Here is a 23,682-nt window from a genome sequence, read left to right on the forward strand (position 1 = left end):
CACTAAACTGGTGTTTGGATATGTCCTCTGTAGTCATTACTGGCAGTTATCTGTATTTGTAGCTGTTATTCTAGATTGTTATAGTCTAAGTATAGTATCTTTGTAGGTAAGTTACAGTTTAAATTAATTCAATAATTCCTCAGGTACTTGCAGTAATGTGCACATATGAATATTTGAATTGAACTTGATTGAGGTGATTGTTCTGTTTATTGATTATTGTATTCCTTTTTTTCTTGGTTGTACTGCAGAACCACACACACATATACAAACACAGAGACATGTATACAACATAAACTACAAATAAGCTTTGATGCATCTATCTGGACTGGACAGTGGGACGTCTTTCTTACAACCTGACCGCTGTACCATGGTGGCGATAGTCTCCTGAACACCCCTTTCTAACACTCTTTGACATGATTCCGGGGCTTTTTTTTTTTTTTTTAGTACTGTAATCTCTCTACCAAAAGATAAGAGATGTGAATTCCAACATATTTCTGCAGCTAAATATCACATTTTAGGAATATCTATAAATATTTAGACAGACAGTATAAAAGACAATCAGTGATGAACAAGAACAAGAAGTGCAAACCCTTCGATTGCATTTTGGGCAATGGTGTCTTCATGTTGAGGATCTAGTGAACTGTAATTAAAGGCATACTATGCAGGATTTTACCAGTAAAAATATTTTTAAATGACCTCAATCTCACCACTTCACTGCACTGGCAATCTACAAAAAAAGGTCAAAAGGTCAATGAACCTATATACATAATTCACATATCGACTCAGTCACATGAGAACATCAAAAGGTAGAGAACAAGAGATATATCATCATAACAAGGTCCCTGGCAGCAAAAGCTGCTATCATTAACATTAATTGAATCATGAGAAATAGTGCACTTGTTAGGTTTACATGATAGCAAATAGGATCTTATAATTCTTAGACGTGTAGGCCTAAAATTGACAGACAAGAAGTCATCACATCAGTTAAGTTTAAGTATGAAAATGAAAAAACAGGCATCATCCAATTACAAACTGTACAGACATTCCTAGTGATCCAAGTAATAGAATGCTCTTATTTTAGTGTAATAGCAAAATGTCTAAACAAGCTAAAAAAGTTGGCATCTCTAAAGAAACAAGCACAGATCCTGTACAGACCCACGGCACGTGTTCAATTCTATGCATTTCTAAAGCACTGCGACACGATTAAATTACCTAATTCCACGCTACTTAAATACCACAAGGTAACGTTAAAGGCACCTACCATCTGTATGGCAGCGAAGACGAGTTACTGCCTACTAATCCCAGTTACTGACTGAGAAATGTTAAGTGTCACTTTTGTTTTCTGTGGATTGAGTTCAATGCTGCTGGTCTGCGGTCTGTACATCTCCAAACTACAGACATGATGTGATGCTCACATCAGGCACATTAGAGATCGATTTAGATCCATTTCTATACAGACCACTGATTTTGTTCCTCTGTATGGGAAACACTGCATCTCACAGTCAAAAATGCCCTCTAGAGGCCATCTGACGAAGCGCATCATCTCACTAAGCGTTACCTGACTGACTGACTGCCTGACTGACTGCCTGACCTGAATTTGCCTTGTGATGCCCTTGTCTGCGCCGTGGGAAAAAAAGGGAAAACATTATCCCATAGCATAAATCATTTTGAAGGAGAATTCCTCAGAATGTGACCTCATGTGACTCAGTCACATGTCACGTGAACTATGTATATAGTTTCTTTGTTTTGAATTGTGTTAATGCAGTCATTTGAGACTACAACATCTGCACTTCTTTGTTAAAGCACAATCTCAAAATAATCTTTTATCCTCTTTTTTACATGTAGTGTACAGGCTTTTAACCATTACACACATTGTGGTATTTTGGCCTCCGCACCTACAGTCATTTGTATTTGTACCTCGTCAAAGGTGCGGTGAGTTCTGCAGCTCCAATCTATAAAAATACCCATCACTGGTGAGTCTCCCCTTCTACCTCCTCTGCCTGTATATGCTGTGTTCAGTGTTTCTGGGCATTAATTCTGTGTGGGGGCTGTGCCGTGTTATGTTCAAGACAACTGGGAAACTTCCCACTTGGAATTATCTACTTCCCACCTGAGACCATTCTAGTGGTTGGGGTAGGAACAATTTGGATGCCCAAAAGAAAGCTGTGTTTGTTTGGCTGCCCTCAGGTCCACAGCTATCCAAAGGCCAAAATAAACAGGCAGGAGCCTGACCCTATATTGGCAGACAAGGCAGACAAGTTCATGAATGACAGGAGATGGATCTTTGGCCCAGACATGCTTTGGAAGTCAGACAAGGACTTCACTCTCCTATGAAAACCCAGAGGTCAAGAAAGCCCCTGCTGTCAACACTGTAAGTGTCAAAGGTGAAAATCCAACAGGCAACCTAATCATCTACTTCTCCAGCTGGAGAAAGCTGAAAGTGGCAGTAACATGGTTTCAGAAGGTAAAGGACACATTGACAATTTTCACAAGAGAAAAGAGTTTCAATCTAGTGTCAGTGCCTCAAACACAGTCACACGAAACGGGCAAGATTGTAGGACAGAATATGAAAGATGTTAAAGCCACATTGGGTGGACAGACCATCATTCTAGAGAATTTGGAGAAGGCAGAATACTCCATCATCTGTCACACCTAAAATCAAAGCTTCCCATCTGGTGTCAAAAAGATGAGTAGCATCTACAAACTTAATCCACTATTGAAAGATGGAATACTCAGAGTAGGATGACCTCTGAATAGGGCAGCAATGCCTGAGGAGAGTAGATTTCCTATCATACTCCTGACTACTACTGCTGACATACCAACACTCATCCTACGACACCTGCATGAGACTACTGGACATGGAGGAAGAAATCACATGTCTTGTGAACTTCGCAAAAGGTACTGGATAATCAAGCAAACCTGGCCCAACCCATTCTCATTCCCAACTCGTCCTATGTTGACTCTTTGTCAAATCCCTTGGTGTCACTATTATGATGCTAAAGGTACCCTTCTGCGTCTGTATAGGACGCACCGGGTGTTCCATAGACTCCATGGTAAAGTATCGATATATCTACTTTACAATAAGCACAATTTAAATAGAAGAACGCAGTTGGGAGTTAATGTTTCTAAATGTTGCTTAATCCGTTTCGTCATTGAACATACCTCTTTTTGCCCATGAAACAGAGATGATGAAATCGCGGCCAAATAGCACCAACAAAAGCATATTTTTGTAATTTTTTGGATTATATCTTCTTATAACATCAACCTGTTGGTTCAGATTGTATTGCATCTTTCTAATATTGAGCAGTTTGCCAGTAAACAGCAAACAGTTTGCACTTCCTATGAGCACTTCACAATAAAAGCCCTGCTCCGTGGGTTTTGTTGTTTTGTTGTTGTTTCTCCCATAGTTGACGTTGTAAACATGGAATTGACATTGTCACTGGGGTATTTGAGGGTGGAAAAAAGCAAATCTTTTGTCAGATTTCAGCCACCTTAATGGGAAGCAGGAATTTCAGAAAATATTACTCCAACCAGAATTGCCTCCATTCACCAACGCTGCCGTTGCTTGTTGCTGGCCTGTTAAGATTAAAAGAGGATGCATTCTACTGAAAAGTTAACTGGTCACTTGTATAACAAGTAGGGCTGTTCATATTGAAGTCGCCAACTCCCTTAATACAAACTCATGCATCAATGCACTGAGACGTTCATTTGTAGAAGGGGACAGGTGAAACACAAAGTCTGACAACAACGTAAAGCTTTTGAATCTTTGAATCTTGAAATTTGTTGGCGTTGAGTTGAGGGAAGCCCCTCTGCACTCAACCAAGGTAAAATTAAAAGAGCTTTACTTCAGTAGGGCATACAATGGAGCTTCAATCCCCCAGGGGCTTCCCACCATGGAGGTGTATGGGAGCGGCTCAAAGTGCTTTAGTATGTTGTTATTATGGCGTGTACTGCACTAGTGGTGGGAGAGTGCAGGGAGGCGATGACAATTTGAATGAACACACAGAGGCAAACAACATGTAGTGTGGGGAAAATCCTGCTTAGTATGCTTTTAATATGTATTTCACTATGGTCTGGTCTCAATAAGAATTCTCTTAACAGGCTGCAAATGTCTCAAAATGCTGCCGCAAAACTTCTCAACAGGTCTAGGAAACAGGATCACATCACCTCTATCTTAGCTTCGCTGCACTGGCTCCCTGTTGATTTTAGAATTGATTTTAAGATTTTACTGATTGTTTTTAAGGCTCTATGTGGCCAAGCCCCAAGCTATATCCCTGACGTTTTAACCTAGTATGTGCCCAGTCGGAACCTAAGATCCTCTGGCAGTGCCCTCCGAGCAGTCCCTATGTCCAGGCTACAAATAAAATGTGCCCGCTCTTTTGCGATCAAAGCACCCATGCTCTGGAATAGGCTGCCAGAGGATCTCAGGTCAGCAGAATCTGTGTCTTTTAAATCACTTCTAAAAACTTATTTTTCAAGAAAAGCCTTTTTATAATGCTTATTGTTATGTTTTTTGTCTTTATTTTCTAGTTTGTCTGTTTGTACGGTTTTTAGCCTGCTTTCGCTCTTCTGTAAAACACTTTCTAACATTGTTTTTGGTAAGTGCTGTATAAATAAAGTTTTTATTATCATTATAATAGATCTGTGAGGAGCATTTAAAAAAAGATGCAGTGGGTGGCGATATAGGCTGATAAATGGGGGGGGGGGGGAGAGAGACTTGAGTGCCTAGTCTACAATTCTTACAGCTGTTTGTGACATTGTGAAAGTACAGGAAGGGTTAATATCGAAGCTGGTGTGAACTGAATTGAGTGTCCACAATTGAACAAGCCTTTTGCAAAGCCTTTTGCATTGCAAAACTACATGCACCCATTTGCCTTTAATGTAAATGCCCTTATCATTATCTATCTATACGATCTTCATTACCCTATAATTGCAATCCTGAATGGGGATTTAGTGATTAGTGGAAAGATCACAGACAGGATTCACTGGACTTACTATTGAGCTTCTGGTTTTACTGTCGAAGAAGGAATCTTTGTCTGACAGGTCAAACCTGTGAATAGAAACACACAAACACAGACAGAGCACATGATATATTTATTGTCCATTAAAGTTTATATTCTGTACTGTGCTACATACTGAAGTAGGAAGACAAGCTATAAACAATTAGAAAACAGATTTTGAAAAGGGCTTAAAAGACTGTTCCACTCCACTTTGAATACTTAGAATACTTTGAAAAGACAGACAGATAGATATCATTTAATTGCAACCATATTGTTCATCGCACATTGTTCAAGTTATTCACAATGGCCAAACTTTCTATTGGAAAATACGCCCCTTGTTCTTGGCAGTTCATGACTTCAGAAAAGACAAGCCTTTGAACCCACAATCTTCCACATAAGAGGCTGATGTTTCATCCATTGAGACAAGCTCGTGTTATGGGTTTGTTGAGGAGGGAATAACTAAAGGAGATGAATTGTGATACTGCAGCCTATGATTGACAGTGCTAACCACCAGAGGTGGAAAGAGTACTGACAAATCCTACTCAAGTACAAGTATTGTTACTTCAGTGAAAATTAACTCAAGTACAAGCAAAATCACTAGTCTAGGAAATTACTCAAGTAAGAGTAAAAAAGTAGCCTATTTAAAAGTACTCAAGTAAAAGTACATTTGTGTTACTTTAAAAATGTTTTATATTTTAATTATCCCGAAAACAAACGCCCATTGCTCCGAAAATACACACTCTCCCTGCAGTTAGAAAGATTCATGGCCTGCAGTCAGTCGGCCCTGCCTCCTAATGTTTCATAGCTTGTTCACACTGAATTGTCCATCGTTTCTCAAACAAACAGAAGCACATGGCTAATCATTATGCAGAATGACGTCATCGGACCTTCCCGGGTGCAACGGAGGAAGCTGGCTGTCGGACCTCCCGGTCGGATATTTACTCTAACAATCCTATTTCCCTGGTTGGAATTATGCAGCGTTCCATGCAGCAGTGATATTACGATGGTAGTGAGGCTTAATTCCCTAAGAAGAACAAGCTACTCACATTGGACGCACATGGTCTGATGTTTGGAGCGGCCGAGTGGTGTAGTTGGTAAGTTACCGGACGTCAGTTCTGACAGCCATATATATACACAGATGCTCCCAATCAACCGGGGGAAAGAGGGTGTGAAACATTAGGAGGCAGGGCCTCCAATGGGACATTTTTCGGACTATTGGGGTTTCGGAATAATGGGCCATCAGAACAATGGGCAGTCCCCAACACACACCTTGCTAATTATCTAGCCTAGCTAGCTAGCTGGATGGGTGTAGCCTGAGCTGCTAGCAGCAGCAATATCAGAATCAGATCCATCCATTTTGCTATGGCTATCAGCCGTGTCAAATGAAACTGAGATTTCTGACCTAATGTGACGATGGGGATCATTACAATTTTGTGGATCGTCTACGTCTGTCTAATTCAATTGGCCAGTCTTGAGCACAATTTAATTTCATTGGCCACTGCACCAACAAGCCACCAGTGGCGCCCTAAATGCGGAAGTGATTCTGGAACTGTTAGCGAGCAGTCCCAATGCTACCGTGCTGTTTTCATAGTGTGGTGTGCAAAACAAAAATCTGAATTTACTCAGTAACAGAATGTACATTTAAAAGTAGCGACTCAGGCCTTCCCGCAGCGACCCGGGTTCGAATCCGACCCGTGGTCCTTTACTGCATGTCCTCCCCTCGCTCTCTCTCCCATACCTTCCTGTCTCTCTCTCACTATATATCTCAAATAAAGCATAAAATGCAAAAAATAAATCTTTAAAAGTAGCGAAGTAGAATATCTATTATTTAAATTACTCGAGTAAGAGTAAAAGTATAGCATTATAAAAATACTTTAAAAAGTACAAATCCTCAAAAAAACTACTCAAGTACAGTAACGAGAGTACTTGTACTTCGTTACTTTACACCTCTGCTAACCACACATACAACTTTATAGTGCTCTCCATTAAAAAATAAATCAATACATAATCATATGGGGTAGAAACTTGCTGTTGCACTGAAACTGTTGTTGAAACTTTGAAGCTGCAATAACAATTTTCCGACCACCAGGGGGTAACAGAAACGGCAACACATTTGTAAATAAAGCACAGCAAAACTACTGGACTACGGAGGCCCCTAAGGGCAAACTGTGCATAAAGGCTAATAGCTAAACTAAATGTACCTACAGAGCAGTGTCACCGGTTACCAGTGTCACTTTGCCAGATTTTTCTCCTTCTGAAGGTCACATGTCCCACAATGACAGGTGAAGAGGTAGGTAGCAAGTTGACTAGTTTAACAAGTTTACTCGCTTGCTTCATCGATTCCACCATTACAAGATTTTTTTTCAGGAATGGGAGGGGGTGAGGGCCGCTTTTAAACAGCGAGGGAGGTGCCAAGCTAGTTTTAAAAAAAATTAAAAGCTACTAAATGGACCTGGGAGGAGCTTCGAGTCGGTCTGGATTTTGACAACAAGCTTTAGAAAAGAGGTGAAAACAGCAACACAGCTGGCCCCCATGTGTGGATAATGGTCCACATAGCACACGTTAGCTTCGGTTCTAGGGTCTGAAATCGCTGGCTTACACCATGTTGCACTGGGCCACACCCCAATCAGTGATGTCAAATCAGATATTTTGCCTTTGACAAATGATGTCAAACACCTGCTTTGAGTTTAGAGAGTTTTCTGCACATGTGATTTAGTGTTGATGCAATCTCGGAACCCATCGAAACCCCGAAATATTGGCCGTCGCCCCCAGAGTCTAATCGTCGTCAGACCGATAGACGATGGGTTCTGAGATTGGTGTTGATGTACTCGTTCATGACACTTCAAAATGATCTACATATCATCCTGACAGTATTACCTGTTTGTTGTTAGTTGGCTATTCATGACTTAGTGACAGTAGGTCGGGGACTTGAACTAAAAGCCTGACGGACCCGGTACCCGGTCCAGTAGAACAGTACCATAAATAACTGCCTGTAAAAAGTTCATAAAATGCTGTGATGGTCATTTTTTTCGAATGTTTCTAAAAGACGAGGCCTTAATGCTACCAAAACAACACTCCAAGTGTATTTTGTCCAAACAATGTTTGTTTGGCAATAATTTCAATATTTTAGTTACAAAATAAAAGCCCTATAAATATAAGGGACAGTCGAAATGGAACGCAACAGTACACATAATCCGCTCGCTCCACTCCACCATGTTGGGTGTCGTATGAAACTAGAGAAGCTACTCTTTCCATTGATACCAAGCATAGCATAGCCCGAGCTAATCAGCTCACGTCAGCCCCATAGCAAACACGCAGCCAAACTTCACATTTTACAGTCCATCATATCCCATATTCCATCAAATCCCAAAGCGATTGTCATCAAAAGCAACTAATGTTGTTTCCTTACCCTTTCGTGGTCATTTTCAGTCTATCCATACGATTCTCCGATCAAAATGGACGACATGGTGGCCTATATTGCAGAGACTGATCCCTATGCCTCAATTTCATACACAGTCTTTTGCTGCCATTTAGTAGGCGTTTGGTGGTACTACAGATTACAAACACAGTGCCATGATACTCTACTCATCACAAGCCAATTCCAACGGTATGTCCCACTACTATGAGACTTGCTTCACTGAGATTCTATATCCAAACACAAGAGACTTGCACTCTACTTAGGGATTTTACGCGTTACGGATGGCCTGTTCGACTCGTATTGTATTGTTTTCGTATTTTTTTCACTTTTACAATGTCTAAGAAGCAGCAGAAAACAAAGTACAGCGCCTTGGAAGCCCTGGAAGAGATTCAGAGGAGAAGTGATGTCGAAATTCATGATTCTTCCAACAGTACTGACGATGAATACGACTCCGAGGAGGACGAATATTTTTTGATGAACATGGATCCAGTTTATGAGTAAGTAATTGTGTTTCTTTTGCATTTTGAACAACTTTGCAGTACATGTTTGTTAGTGTCACTGATAATGTAAAGCCACAACAATGGCGGCGACTCCCCCACAACAACCAATCAGCTGTTTCGATGTAAAGGGACAAGCATGGCAGCGCATGCGTGCTGTTTTCTGTTGAACTTGTTGATATTTTGTACTTGATATTTTACTTTTTATTTCATGTTAGTGATTCTGTTACTATTATCGCATAGCCTGAAACCCACCCCCGTTTTAGTAAAGGGACCAGTCAGCTAGTAGGTTTGTCAGCTGTGTATGTGTTTCAGGGCATTTGATGATAGCTAAAAGTGGGACTTCTGATTTTATGTTTTTGATTTTATTTCACCAACTGGACAAAGCGTTTGTTTACAAGGCCTTATCCCACCCCAACCACGTACAGTGGTTCATCATGTAAACGGCTAGTCAGCTGGTTGTGTGATAGGCCTGGGACTATTGTTTGTGTTTTCATTATTTCTGCTGTGTAATTCCATCATATAAAACTATTTTTACATATTTGCTCAAGATTTGTCTCTTTTGGCTAAACATGTTATTGCGAATTGGACAAATTTTGTAACAAAATCAGTTTTTTCGTCTGTGGAATGATTCTCATCGTAGCACTGCAACCACCCAGCCCCCCAGCACTGCAACCACCCAGCCCCCCAGCACTGCAATCACCCAGCCCTCCACCACTCCAGCCGAGGCGTCATCTCCTCCTTCAAGGTTTGTGTATTGAGCTGTCTATTGTGCAAACCATTTTGGTTTCAAACTGGACATGATATATCCATTACAGCTTTATAATTATATTCATAAGCTCTTATGCAGTCAGAATTTGATGTGACTTCATTATTCATTTGAGTATTTTATTTTGATAAACCAATGCAAATTGAGTCTTCAACATCTATCTCTCTGTTTCCATAGTGAGGATGATGAAGGAGGAGACGAGGAGTTTGTGCCACCTGCACGTATGACACGTTCAAGTTCTGCTACCTCAAGGCCTGTGACACGCAGATCACGGGGAGCCTCTGCCTCTTGACCAACACAGAGATCATCCTCTAGTTTGAAGTCCCCCTTCCCCGCCCCAGGGCCATCAACACAGTCAAAGAGGGATCAGCAGAGACGACGTGGGCCTGCCAGTAAGCGGCCAAAGCGGGCTACCTCTGGACATGATGGTGGTGATGAGCAGGAGAGGTGGCGTAATCCAGAGGAGCTGGATGTGGAACCACCAAAGCCAAAGTTTGAGCCGAAAAATCCAATAGTGTCTAGGATTGACACAACTGCGACATGGTCACCACTGAGCTTGTTCAAGCTTTTCTTCAGCTCCAGTGCGATTCACACAGTTGTCAATAACACCAATGACAAAGCAGAAAGAAGAAAAACATCAGGGATGCAATACAAGTGGTCTCCCCTCTCAGTTGAGAACTTTTACATATTTTTGGCCATAATAATCTTTTCTGGGATGATCCAAGTGCATACAAGGGCAGACATGTGGAGAGGGCCCAACAACTTCACATTTCCACGGAACTGCATGACCAGGGACAGATTTGAGGCCATTTTTTGGTCCCTTCATCTGTCTGACGTCCACGAGGATGAAGAAAATCAGAAAAAGAAGGGAACACCACAATACGACCGGCTCTTCAAAATCAAACCCCTCTACAGCCAGATTGTCAATGCTTGCAACTCTCTCTTCCAGCCAGGCAGGGAAATAAGTATTGACAAGTGGATGGTGGCAAGCAAGGCCAGAATTGGATTCAGACAGTTCATGAAAGACAAGCCAACCAAGTTTGGATACAAACTGTTTGTCTTGGCTGATTCCCAGTCTGGATACACATGGAACTTCTTTGTTTATCAAGGAAAAACTGCCAATGTTCAGGGGGAGGGCCTCAGTTACACATCAGTTATGGACCTCATAAACTTTGCTCTACTGGGAAAAGGTTACCATCTATATGTTGACAACTTTTACTCAAGCCCAGCACTTTTTCAAAAACTTGCTGCCAATAGCACGACAGCTTGTGGAACCATCCGAGAGTCACGCATTGGCTTTCCCACAATCTCGGAACCCATCGTCTATCGGTCTGATGACATTTAGACTCTGGACTGATAGACGATCGGTTCCGAGATTGGCTTTCCCAAAACAACACAGAACGATTTACCAAAGAAGGCTGAGAGGGGAGACAAGAGGTGGCTGCGGAAGGACAACCTCCTCTTTGTCAAGTGGAAGGACACCAAGGAGGTGACAGTGTGCAGCAGTTTCCACAAAGCATACAGTGGAGACTCCACATGCAGGAGAGTGAAGGAGGCTGGACAGTGGCGCTATAAAAACATTCCCGTTCCTGATGCCATCAAGGATTACCGTATTTCCTCTAATATTGGGCCGGGCCTTTACTTAACTGCAGAGGGTACCAGGCCTTTATTGGAAGCAGGCTTATATTAGAGACAGGCCTTTATTTCTAATTCCCTCTGTTTGATAAGTATATTTGCTCATATTTTAGTATGAAGCCTCCTTGATTTCTGATCTGCTTCTGTTGGGGTACGTTAGGTAGTCCTTTTTTTGTTACTGCAATGCATTACTGATAATTCTGGTAATCAACGACGGCATGCTCCAGAGACTTCCGCCGGCCGAGCCGTCTTGTGGCATACTGCCATCTTGTGGCACTTGTACGTTACTACAAACTACAGTTACATTATATAACAGGCACCAGGAGTTTACCGGTATCCACCATTGTTTTTTTCCTTTGTTTTTTCCCCCGGCCTGTATTTGGGGCCGGCCTTTATTTGTTCGTGACGACCACGCCCCCAGCCATTATCAGAGACCCGGCTTTTAATTGACTACCGGCCACTATTAGAGGAAATACGGTATAATAACCACATGGGTGGGGTGGACCTATCAGATGCCCTCATCCAATATTACGCTGTTCGAGGGAAGACGATGAGATGGTATAAGACCTTTTTCTGCCATTTTGTTGACATTGCGATTGTGAATTCATACATCCTATTCAAGCACTTGGCCATCGGACAATCAGAGACCCCCATGACGCACAAACGATTTAGGGAGGTCCTGATGAAAGAGCTGGTTGCAGAGGCCAAAGCTGCAGTTGCTGCTGCTGCCCCCCGCCCCACCCTCAGCACCACTTGTATGCCCATGTACTTTGGGAAAACTACAACTGCGCAGCAGAGGGTCTGTGTTCTCTGCAAGGACCAGGGGAAAAAGGTGAAGACACCAATACGGGAACTGCTTTCAAGAGTACCATATGAGGATGTAGACAATTGTGAAACCACAGCACTCAACCAGTGCATACCCCAGGAACATCCTTTTTACAGTATTTTTTTGTTTTTGTGCTTTCTTCTGTTTTTGACCTTGGACTGCTGAATGTACTTTCACTTCAGCAGTGTTTTTATTACTGACATTGCACTAAGAGTGCATTGTTTTTGTACATATTGCACATTGCTCTTTTTGTTTACTTTTTTCTGGATTTCTGGATTTCTGTTTTTATATTGAGTGTACATAGTTGACTTTTGACTCTTTGTTTTTATCTTATCTATGTTAGATATCTAAGTTTTACTTGTTCATATTTCATTGTTATAATAAAACTACTCCATTTGGAGACAAAATGATACAATTTAGTTGTTTTTTATTGATTTTATACTGTGCACAATGGTAGAATCTGATGATGCACAGGGTAAATGTTATGGCCAAAGGCTGCATTGTATGCACAATTCCAGTCCGGTTTCCGTCCCCGCCATAGCACCAAAACAGCCCTCATTAAAATCACTAATGACCTCCTTATGGCTGCTGATTCTGGTTTGATTTCCATCCTCATCCTCCTCGATCTGAGTGCGGCCTTCGACACTATCTCTCACTCCATTCTCCTTGATAGACTCTCCTCTCTCGGTATTACTCACACCCCCCTTCACTGGTTTCACTCTTACCTCACTGGCCGCACTCAGTTCATCCAGCTGAAATCCTTCACCTCACAGTCCTCCCCCGTCACTTCAGGTGTGCCCCAGGGCTCTGTCCTGGGGCCCCTCCTCTTCATTATATACCTCCTACCACTTGGCAATATCTTCCGTAAATATAGTATCCAGTTTCACTGCTTCGCGGATGACACCCAGCTCTACCTTTCTAGTAAGCCAAACTCCACTCTCCCACCCTCTTCCCTCACCCACTGCCTTTCAGAAATCAAATCCTGGTTCACCTCAAACTTCCTCAAACTTAATGGCAATAAAACAGAACTCCTTCTTATTGGCACCAAAGCCACCCTTTCCAAAACTGACAGTTTTTCCCTTACCATTGATAGCTCCACAGTTTCCCCCTCCCCTCAGGTAAAGAGTCTGGGTGTCATCCTCGACAGTACACTATCGTTTCAATCTCACATCAATAACATAACCCGGTCTGCATATTTCCATTTACGAAACATTAATCGCCTCCGCCCTTCTCTCACCCCTCACACCACTGCCATCCTGGTTCACAGCCTCATCACCTCCCGTCTCGATTACTGTAACTCACTTCTTTTTGGTGTCCCCCACAAATCCCTCCACAAACTTCAACTGGTTCAGAACTCAGCAGCCCGCATTATCACCAGAACCCCCTCCTTTCACCACATCACCCCTGTCCTCCAGCTGCTCCAATGGCTTCCGGTAAAATTCCGAACCACCTTTAAAATCCTCCTCCATACTTTCAAAGCCATCCACAACCTCTCCCCCCCATCTGTCTGATTTGATCCATATTGCCACCCCCTCTCGCTCCCTCAGGTCCTCCTCCTCCCTCCACCTTTCTGTACCTTCCGCCCATCTCACCACCATGGGGAGCAGAGCTTTCAGCCGCTCTGCTCCCCAACTCTGGAACTCACTCCCACCTGGCATCCGCTGCATTTATTCTTTGCCCCAGTTTAAATCCAGACTCAAAACTCATCTGTTTAAAACTGCATACAGGTTATAATCTTTATTTTATTTTAATGTTGTGTTCTTTGTTTGTTGTTTTATCTATTTTATTGTGTTTTTATCAATTTGTAAAGTGACCTTGAGTGTTTTGAAAGGCGCTGCAAATAAAATGTATTATTATTATTATTATTATTATTATAGCCTCCTGTAGTGTAAATCAGTAGTATTTTGTAGCCAGATTCCCTTTCAAGAAGTAAAAAACCCATTTGGCACACTTTGGGTACTTTGGGTATCCAAGTGGCCAAATGGAGAGTCCGCCTGGTCCTATCCTTACTAAAACCTTTGTAGAATCTATGTACTTTGTGGTATTTCTATCTACTTTGGTACAGTTGTAGTCAAGGAGTTGCTGAATGAATTCAGTGGCATCTCTGTGCATGGGATCATTGCTATCATGGTGTTATCCACTGTCTAATCTAGAATATCTCTCCTTTGGTTTATCACAATTTACTCAGGCATAATAACAGGCACAATGTTACTGACACTGGGAATACATTCTCTGAGGTCTTACCTATCCATAGAGACCAAGATCATGCATATAGACCTGATAGTTGTGGAGCTATTCTTGATTTATTTTGGGTATGTCTGTCTAGGTGAGCCACACCTCCCAGCACCCTAGGGCTTAACAGGCTAATAATCTTGTCTGGGGAAAGTGGGGAAACAAAAGAAAGGGACACGTTTTGTGACAATCTAGCCTATGTTGAAAACCTCCAAAAGAATATTATAAATGTATTAGTGCTCTCCATTTATCAATTTAAACATGGCTTTATAGACATCATCTTGAGAGTACAGACATCATTTGTCTTTATTTTTGAGCAACACTGATCAAACTATTTTGAACATGTATTGTCAATTTATCAAAATATTTACAGCTACACATTTTGATCTACCATACACTCAGTTTTCAAGAATTTGCTAATTACAGTTTACAAAACAAAATTAATTACAATTTCAAAAATCATGTTTGTTTTTTTCTGTAACTTACGGTTTAGGAGGACAACGCTGTGGGATCACAGTCAGTTTTTGCCATAAACAGAGGGGGGCGACTTTAGAATCGGGTATAAGTACCAATGTAAGAAAGATTTATCTCACTTCAGCTGACATGTCCTGAAAATTTCAACTCTCTATATGGCTGATTTTTTTTTTTTTTTTTTTTAACGTTTTTGAGATTTGGTTTTATGTAATAAGCCACACCCACTTTCTTAAATCATGACCAAATTTCTTAAGTCAACTTGGACATGATCCTACAGCATGTCAAAAAAAATCTATGTGGTCAATTATGAGATATAAACTTTTTGCATTTGTGGCAGCCACCAGGGGTAGAACTCAAAAAGCTTTTGTGCACAGGCTCAGGCAACACTCCTCAACATGTGTTTACAATTTTGGCTTGATTAGATGAATGATCAATGAGTTATGGCCAATTTTGTGTTAGGCTGTGTTCCGTTTAAAGTTCACTGTTTGATAAAAGCCAAACCATTTGGCCTATCAATTACCTGCAACTTTTATGGAGGATGGTCCCAAGATGGTCCACACCAAATTTTGTGTGAATCAGATGAATGGCTTAGGAGAGGTCATGAAAAAAGTGTTTTCTTTTTAAATAAAAAAAAAAATTAAATGAGATTTCAAAGAATCTAAGGACACCAAAATGTTCTCTCTACGATAAACGTTTCAGAAGTTATTGACCAAAACATAAAGTTGTTTGTTATAGCACCACCATGTGGCCAACTGATGTAGTTTTTGTTGCCTGAGTAGTGGAGGGCCATAGGAGCCCACCCCCAAATATGGTTGCTCTAGGACTTAGTTTCTGAGCAGCGGACATTTTTAGCAGGAAGAAAGAAAGAAAGAAAGAAAGAAAGAAAGAAAGAAAGAATTCCAGCAAATACACTATGGTTCCAGAACACATTTGAAAATGTTTCTCAGCAGGAAGAGCAAGACTGAAAGATATATGTGTGCGTGTTTATGGGAGGTGGTGTGTGGGGCAGCCTAAAATAACCTTGCCTCCCATGTCAGCATATGTGCATTAACAGTAACAACAAACTGATACCAGGATAGTAATACACTATGAAAAATGTTGGTTTAAAATGACCCAGCAGGCTAATATAGCACCGACCCAGATCAGCTGGGTTGTGTGAGTAACCTAACATGGTTACTTGTTAGAACCACAGTTTCTTGCACTGCTGGAGAAATTGATTGAAATTTTGGTGTTACTGTTTTGTCAGAGCCAAAAATGTGTTTTTTGGCCTGGCACTGACCAAGCCTTTCCTTGGTCCCCGTCATCCATTTCCTGGGTAATAAATCCAATAATTTAAAATAATAATCTGTGACATTATCATAAATGTCTGTTTTGCTACTCTCTATCACCTATTGATATAATACAATAGTGGTTCAACCTATTGTTCTAGGTCTTTCCCAGGAAAAATCCTGTGGTGCATATTGAATGTTTTATGTTTGTTTGTTGTTTGTTTGACCATGGCTGATTATACAAAGAAAAGAGTGCCACTATCAGAATCTCACACTTCATCAACAGAAAATCCAAGGAAAAAGATGTCACAGTACTGGACAAAAATGTTTGATTGACAAGTGATCTCTGCAAAGTGCAGTGCAAAAACACCACAGCAATGACTGCTTAGCAATAAAGATGGAGGCAAAATTTTAAAAACCACAGATTTTACAGATCACAACTTGAAACGACCAAATTACAAAAACAGCTTCTAACGCAATAAAAAACAATTAAATGTTAGACTTGAGACTTGTAAAATTAAATACTCCATTTAGTATTTATTGGAGATATGACTGCAAAACTAAAATGCATAATAAAATACAAATCTGAAATTCTCTCTCCCTCCATTTCAAAACAGTGAAACTCACATGCTGGACCATACCATTTTTATTATTATTATTATTCAGGATGATGTTTTTGGCATTTTTGCAAATTCATAAATTCTTCAACTATTACTGCTACCACCATTACCACCACTACTGCAGTACAACTGATTAGTGCTGGTCAAAAATGAACGAACGAATCATTTGTACCGAATCATTCTCTGTAGTGGTACGTACTGGTTCCTCCCACTTCGAGTTTCCAAAGCTCATTAAACGACTGAATGATTGCCATGTACAGGACGTTAAATTAAGACATCGCACTTTCCAACCCGCTCTTTGTGGAAGTAGTATATATTATTGTTGAGCGTGCTGTTCATTCAGGATTTCTAGTTTCACTTTCAAATCCCTATCCAAGCTGTCCGAGACAAGCAGCATCGATACTTCCATGTTGAGTCATTCCTTGAGTCGTTCGAGTATTCTGTATATGGGTTACGTACGTACTGAAACTCGAGAACCCAAATGAATGGCTCGCTTAACAATGTAGTACTACTTCCTCATTGAGCCAGCTGTTCATTTGGGTTGTCGAGTTTCAGTATGTACGTAACCCACATACGGAACACTGGACATCGATTCGACACGGCAGCGATACTGAATGCTGGAGTTGCTGCTGGTCACCGACAGCCTGCAAATGACACTGTCCCTGCGGGGTCATCCCTATGTTCCCTCAGCCCTATGTTCCCTCATGAATTTTTTTCCCCACCCAAATTAGGCCCTATGTTCCCTCAGCCCCATGTTCCCTCAGCATCAGAGGGTTAGGGTTAGGAGGCGAAAGGGGCGAAAACATTACCTCATTGGCGGAGGTACTGATCTGAGGGAACATAGGACTGAGGGAACATAGGGCTGAGGGAACATAGACACGCTCCCGTGCCTGTGGTACTTTACCACAAAAGAACTACTGTTTTGTTGTAGGGACGATAAGTTGATAGACATGGTTTCAATGAACAAACAAATAATATTGTTTGTGTTAGTATGACAACTGTCTGTCCTTGTATTGAGCGGTTGTATAGTTTTGTGTCATGTGCCGACTTGTGTTTTTGCCCTCGGGGCTAGTGGTACTTAGATATTGCTTTGTTGACTGATTTGTTCATGTGCCGGTATACTGAAAACTCAAACTCGACTCGACATAGCAGGAGTATCGAACGCTCAAGATACTGCTTGTCTCGGACAGCCTGCAGATACTGTGTCTACCCAGGTAGGAACGCTGCTGCGGTTTCCAGCTTGGTTGGAAGTTATTTGTTGCAAGGACAGTTGACCTTTGAACTTTTGGAGATAAAATGTCATCACTTCATCATTTTATCCTATTAGACATTTGTGTGAAATTTTGTCATAATTAACGTATGAATTCTTGAGTTATGGCCAAAAACATCTTTTGTGAGGTCACAGTGACCTTGACCTTTGACCACCAAATTCGAATCAGTTCATCCTTGAGTCCAAGTGGACGTTTGTGCCAGATGTAATGAAATTCCCTCAAGGCGTTCCTGAGATAGCACGTTCATGAGAATGAGACGGGCATGAGGTCACAGTGACCTTGACCTTTGACCACCAAAATCTAATCAGTTCATCCTTGAGTCCAAGTGGATGTTTGTGCCAAATTTGAAGAAATTCCCTCAAGGAGTTCCTGAGATATCGCATTCACGAGAATGGGACGTACGTACGTACGTACGTACGGACAACCCGAAAACATAATAATAATAATAAAAACCATTAACAGTAATTAAATAGGATATCTTTCCCTCTGCTGGCCTAAAACGAGTACAACACTTACTGTGTAGGCACACAGGACATTGCCCGGAGCTGTATGAAGACCAGATACTGTAGCTCCATCTAAGAAAAAGCTTGAAAACCACAAAAACTCGAAAGTTCGATTCATTTAGATGTACTGACCGAACATGAACGAATCAACAAAAAGACTTCTCGGCACTGCCACTGATAATACTAAGAAGACTGCTGTAGTGTAAAATATGTACTTACAGGTGTTGTTTTTCCCTGGAGAAAGTGTATGACAGGTGTTTGATGTTCTTGGTGTGGTGTTCCTCAACATTTGGATGGAGAGGCTCTGAAACCTTACTGATCAACGAGTTGATCTTCTCTAAAACACTGCTGGACTGCTTCATCTCATATACCTGGAAATCAACCAACAGACAAAGGGTTATGGGTTAACTAATTGTTTTGATTAGCCAGGTGATCTTCTCTTCATTGATGTAAAACCCAACAATATACAGTCAAGTGAACTTATTAATGAAGCACCACAAAAACACTTTGTTACAAAGCACTTCACAAGGTTAATAGTAGGGCTGTTTCCGAATCCAAATACCATGTTCAGCAAAGCACAAATAATCAACAAACAAATCTTTGTTCCTTCTAGATTTTTTCAATATTATTTGCATGTTTTAATAGTATAGTCACCTGCAGCCAGCCACCTGCTTCTGGTTGTCATGCTGCAAATCCCTGTGAGCCGTTTCCCTCACCTGAGTTTGTTTCTAAGATTTTATTTCACTTTTTAGTACTTTATTTTACTGCTGGTCTTATAAATTTAGTTTTTATTTAGTTTTATAGTTAATCCGTTATTTGTTGGATTTTTTAGACTGCTGCTGCTGGTCCACTTGCCTATCCTCCCCAGTGTTGTGTTTTTAGCAGGCTAGCTTCCTAGGCTAGCAATAAACTGTACCACTGTTTGCGGTCTCCCTTCCTCACTGTTTGGGATACCGGTATCTGTCAGAACTGATTTCTTTGAGGAAGTAGCTGGCCTCAGGGACTACAAACACTGCTGACACCACCTTATCCCGGAATGGCACTTCCCCCGGAAGTATTTCCACTCCCCAGTCACACAACCTGTAGTCAGAGGTGGTGGCCAAAGGCAAGCCGGGGAGAGTTAGTCAGCAGGTAACAGTCCCTGATACCCTGTACAAACTGCAAACAAGATTCTGGTCCTGGGGGGCATGGATGTAGACCTTGAGGTCACCCCTGGCACTCAACCACAATCTCCAGGTCAGGAAAAACAGTTGTGGAGACAGCCAAAGATCTAGACACCAGCGTGGCTCTCCGTCTGCTGCTCCGAGGAGGCAGACCCTCCCCAGCCAGCCACCTTGCCTGGTCTCACCCTCTGACTCTACTATACCACCTACCTACCTACCACCTTGATCATCGGGGACTCATCGGGGTTGTTAGGAATGTCTCTCTGCCCTGGGCAACAGGTCCCTTGAAGACTAACTGTTTTCTGGGTGCCCAAATCCGGAACCTACAGTAGAAACCCCCATCTATTCTGGACAGTCATCCGAGCCTGGATACCATCGTTAGTCACATTAGCACTACTGATACAGTATGTGACCAGATTTCTTTTTTCGGATTTTAGTGACTTGATTTATTTCCTTGACACTGGCTTTCAAATTATTATATCAGGCCCCCTTCCTACACACTGAAAGGGAATAGAGCACAGGTCACAGGCTGTTTTCTCTCCATGGCTGGCTAAATCAGTATTGTGCTGCCACTGGAGTTCCTTTCATAGACAATTTTAACTTATTCTGGGCAGTGTTGCCAACTCTTTTCCAAGGAAAGTAGCTATTGGCTGCTCAGAAAGTCGCTAGAAGTCGCCAGATGACGTCATACGATAATTTGCATATCAATATATAATGCTGCACTTGTTATGCATGCTGCGGCATAGCCAGTTTTAATATAAGTGCTGACTCCGCCCACCCAGGCCAGTTTCGGCCTACGCCGGTGGCAATTACAAGTGGACCCTATGCTACAGTCCCTGCTTGCAGCGGAGGGAGGGAGCTACGCTATGTGTGGGAAGCGCTGTGATCATCAGACCTCTCTGGATTAGACAAGCAAGTAGAGCAAACCGGCATCAGCTGTACCAATTTAGTGCCAAATGCTTTGGAATTCAACACATTAACATTGCTTCCCATGGTCAGAAAAAGTCACCAGATTTGTCGCTAGTCGCTCTTGAGAAATAAAGTCGCCAGGGGGGCTGAAAAGTTGCTAAGTCTAGCGACAAAGTCGCCAAGTTGGCAACACTGATTCTGGGCTATGTCCTAAGGTCTTTCACCCCTTTTAACAGAAAGAACCTGGGCCCTTATTTATCAACGTTGCGTAGAAAAGGTTCTAAATTCTCTCTTACAAATAAAATTTTGAATAATCAGTCGTACAAAAAAAATGGTATTTAACAAATGTGTGTACACACACCTGTAAGTAATATGGCTTATTAAATACCACGCTTTCTAAACTACCATCATGCTTGTGCACAGCCACTCATTAACATACATACACACCACCAATTGACCATATATGGTAACAACCTTCCCTTTAAATGCTGCAGGAAATGTCATTGATGTCTCCCCTATGCTGAACATAGCTCAGACAAAGAGGAAGAATTTTTCTAATGCAGAAATTTAATTTTTGGTAACTGAGGTTGTGGCACACTAAAAAGTACTTTCTGGAACCCTCAGTGGTGGATTAATAACCAAGCGAAAAAAATATAGCCTTTCAGCAGGTGTGAGCTATATTAAACCTACACTAAGTGATTTTCTGACCACTAGCCGCAACACATTTGTAAATAAAGCACAGCAAAGCTGCTGGACTACGGAAGCCACTAAGGACAAACCGTACATAAAGGCTAATAGCTAAGCTAAACGTACCTACGGAGAAGTGTTGCCAGTTACTAGTCACACTTTGCCAGATTTTTCTCCCGCTGAAGGTTACATACATTACATTACATTGTCCCACAATGACAAGTGAAGAGGTAGGTAGCACGTTTACTAGTTTATCAAGTTTACTTGCTCGCTTCATCGATTCTGCCATTACAAGATTTTTTTCAGGGATGGGACGGGGTGAGGTCCACTTTTAAATGGCTAGGGAGGACACAAGCTAGTTTTAAAAAAAATTAAAAGCTCGGGTCGGGAGGAGCTCAGAGTCGGCTGGGTTTTGACAACAAGCTTTAGAAAAGAGGTGGAAACAGCAGCACAACTGGCCCGCGTGTGTGGATATTGGTTTATATCATTACAAATCAAGGAAATCTCCACATAGCACACGTTCGTTTCAGGATCAGTTATAGGGTCTGAAATCGCTTAGTGCAGAGCAGTGAAAGAAATAAAAAAAAAGTTTGACCTGAATCTATAGTAGGCACTCTGCACTCTCAGTTATAAAGTTGGTGTGCTGTCTTAAAATGTGCTCCATGCGCAATGCATAATGCTCAAAATCCTCTATCAAAGCAAGATGAGCCACTTTATGCACACTATCAATGTCTTATTGTTGCCTATACCCTGAATTTCAACACCCATACTAATATTTAAAGCTCTATGTGAATTTTTTGTGGTAAAACATTCACTTTTAATTAGTGTACTTGCTGTAGGCAAAGCACACTATTACTGTCGTCTTTAATATTCTTCTTATTCCTCTTACGGAAATTTTTTGTGTACTTTCTTCGTCTACAGTTTTGACGTTACATAGACATATCATACATCAAACGGTGCGTTCTACGTCGCGTGTGTATTTTTCTAAGAGATCTGTCACAAGGTTTCTGAGATATTCACGATTAAATGTGAATTTTTGATGGGGTCAGCTCCTCTCCTCCAATGACAAGCATTTTAACCTTTTCGTTTCACAGTGAAGTTCCGTTTTTTCCGCCATTGACGTTTATCTACACACCGAGAGAGCAGCGCTCTCTTTTTTGTCCCATGGTTTGTCCAATAAGTATTTTCCAGAACAGAGTGACCAGTATCATGCATTGTAATAAACTGAAGCATGAAAAGTGAAATCTATACATTTATATCATATCGCCGTTTTACCGATGCATCCACGAGATCAATTATGGATGTATGGACTTTTCTTCTTCATGAGCAGTCTACACAGAGTTAGGCAGCACAGACCTTCATCTATTACGATTCTGGCCATTCTTGGGATTTTCAATGCAGAGGGAAAAGCCAGTATGCCGTGTAAACCCACACACACACACAAAATCTATACATCTATATTATATTGCTGTTTATTCAGATGCATGTGCACAAAGACAGTCTCCTGTGAGGCAGAGTGACTGCTGTCTGGTTATGACGCGATCTACCGCTACGGAACTTTCCAACGATTGTATGCTGAAAAAACTATTTTTTCGGCCGAATGTTTAGTTACAATTAGACTGAGCTAGCAGATTTGTGTTTTGTGTAAAAGATTTGGGATTTATTCACTTTGGCGAATGCAAGACCCGATCAATCTCTCTTTCCATATAAACTGAAGCTAGGTCTGCAGTGAACAGTTCTGTCTGTCTGTCTCTCTTATAATAGCGCATATTGTACAATAACAATTCCTATCTGTTCATGTTAATTCAGATAGCTTTTAAATAGTCAATATTAATAATAAAATAAGTTTATAGAGCAGAGAATATTTCTTTAAATTTAGGGTCATAGGTTTCTCTTACCTTGTCATTGGACATGAGAACAGAAAGTGTATTTCTGTCTCTATTTCCATGAGATTGCAGTGCTGCAGAGCCTCTGGTCTTTGGTTTTCCAGTTTTGTTTTGTTTTTCAAACCTGGAAACCCAAAGACCAAACCTGGAAGGTTTTTTTCAATTTCCAAGTTATGGTCCCCAAGTCTATATTTACTAAGAATGTTTCTTTCTTTAATTTCATGAATGCAAAGGTATTTGGCAATTTAATTTCTCTGTTAAGTGTGTGATAGTGCTGAAGTTTATTCTGGTTTTTAATTCCGTTATTCAAATTATCTGTGTAGTGCTGTTTTAAGTGGAGGTCAATGCACTTTATTGTGTCTCTCTTGGTGTGTTTTGGTCTGTTGGTGTGTGTTGGTCTCGGTGTGTTTTGGTCTCTAGGTGTGTGTTGGTGTGTATCTTCGTGGTGACATGCTGCTGAGATCTGATACCAGCTGGTTCAGGGAATTACATTGTAGGGAATGCTGGTTGCAGAGAAGGGCTTG

The 23,682-nt window shown here is 41.3% G+C and overlaps 1 protein-coding gene across 1 annotated transcript in view; it reads right to left on the minus strand.

Annotated features, from left to right (window-relative positions):
* LOC139660285 (anoctamin-1-like) overlaps positions 1-23,682 on the minus strand; it is a gene marked incomplete at its 3' end in the record, with an annotated part of 61,453 nt that overhangs the window by 21,196 nt on the left and 16,575 nt on the right. The window contains exons 3-4 of the mRNA XM_071538380.1: positions 18,733-18,884; positions 4,996-5,050 (exon numbers count right to left, since the gene is read on the minus strand). Coding sequence (XP_071394481.1) covers positions 4,996-5,050; positions 18,733-18,884 — 207 coding nt within the window. The remainder of the gene's footprint in view (positions 1-4,995; positions 5,051-18,732; positions 18,885-23,682) is intronic.

This window comes from Centroberyx affinis, unplaced genomic scaffold (assembly GCF_046629955.1).
Source record: "Centroberyx affinis isolate AG114_WGS23_722 - 3 ecotype Tasmania unplaced genomic scaffold, CSIRO-AGI_Caff_v1 ptg003266l_1, whole genome shotgun sequence".
NCBI classification, from domain to species: domain Eukaryota; kingdom Metazoa; phylum Chordata; class Actinopteri; order Beryciformes; family Berycidae; genus Centroberyx; species Centroberyx affinis.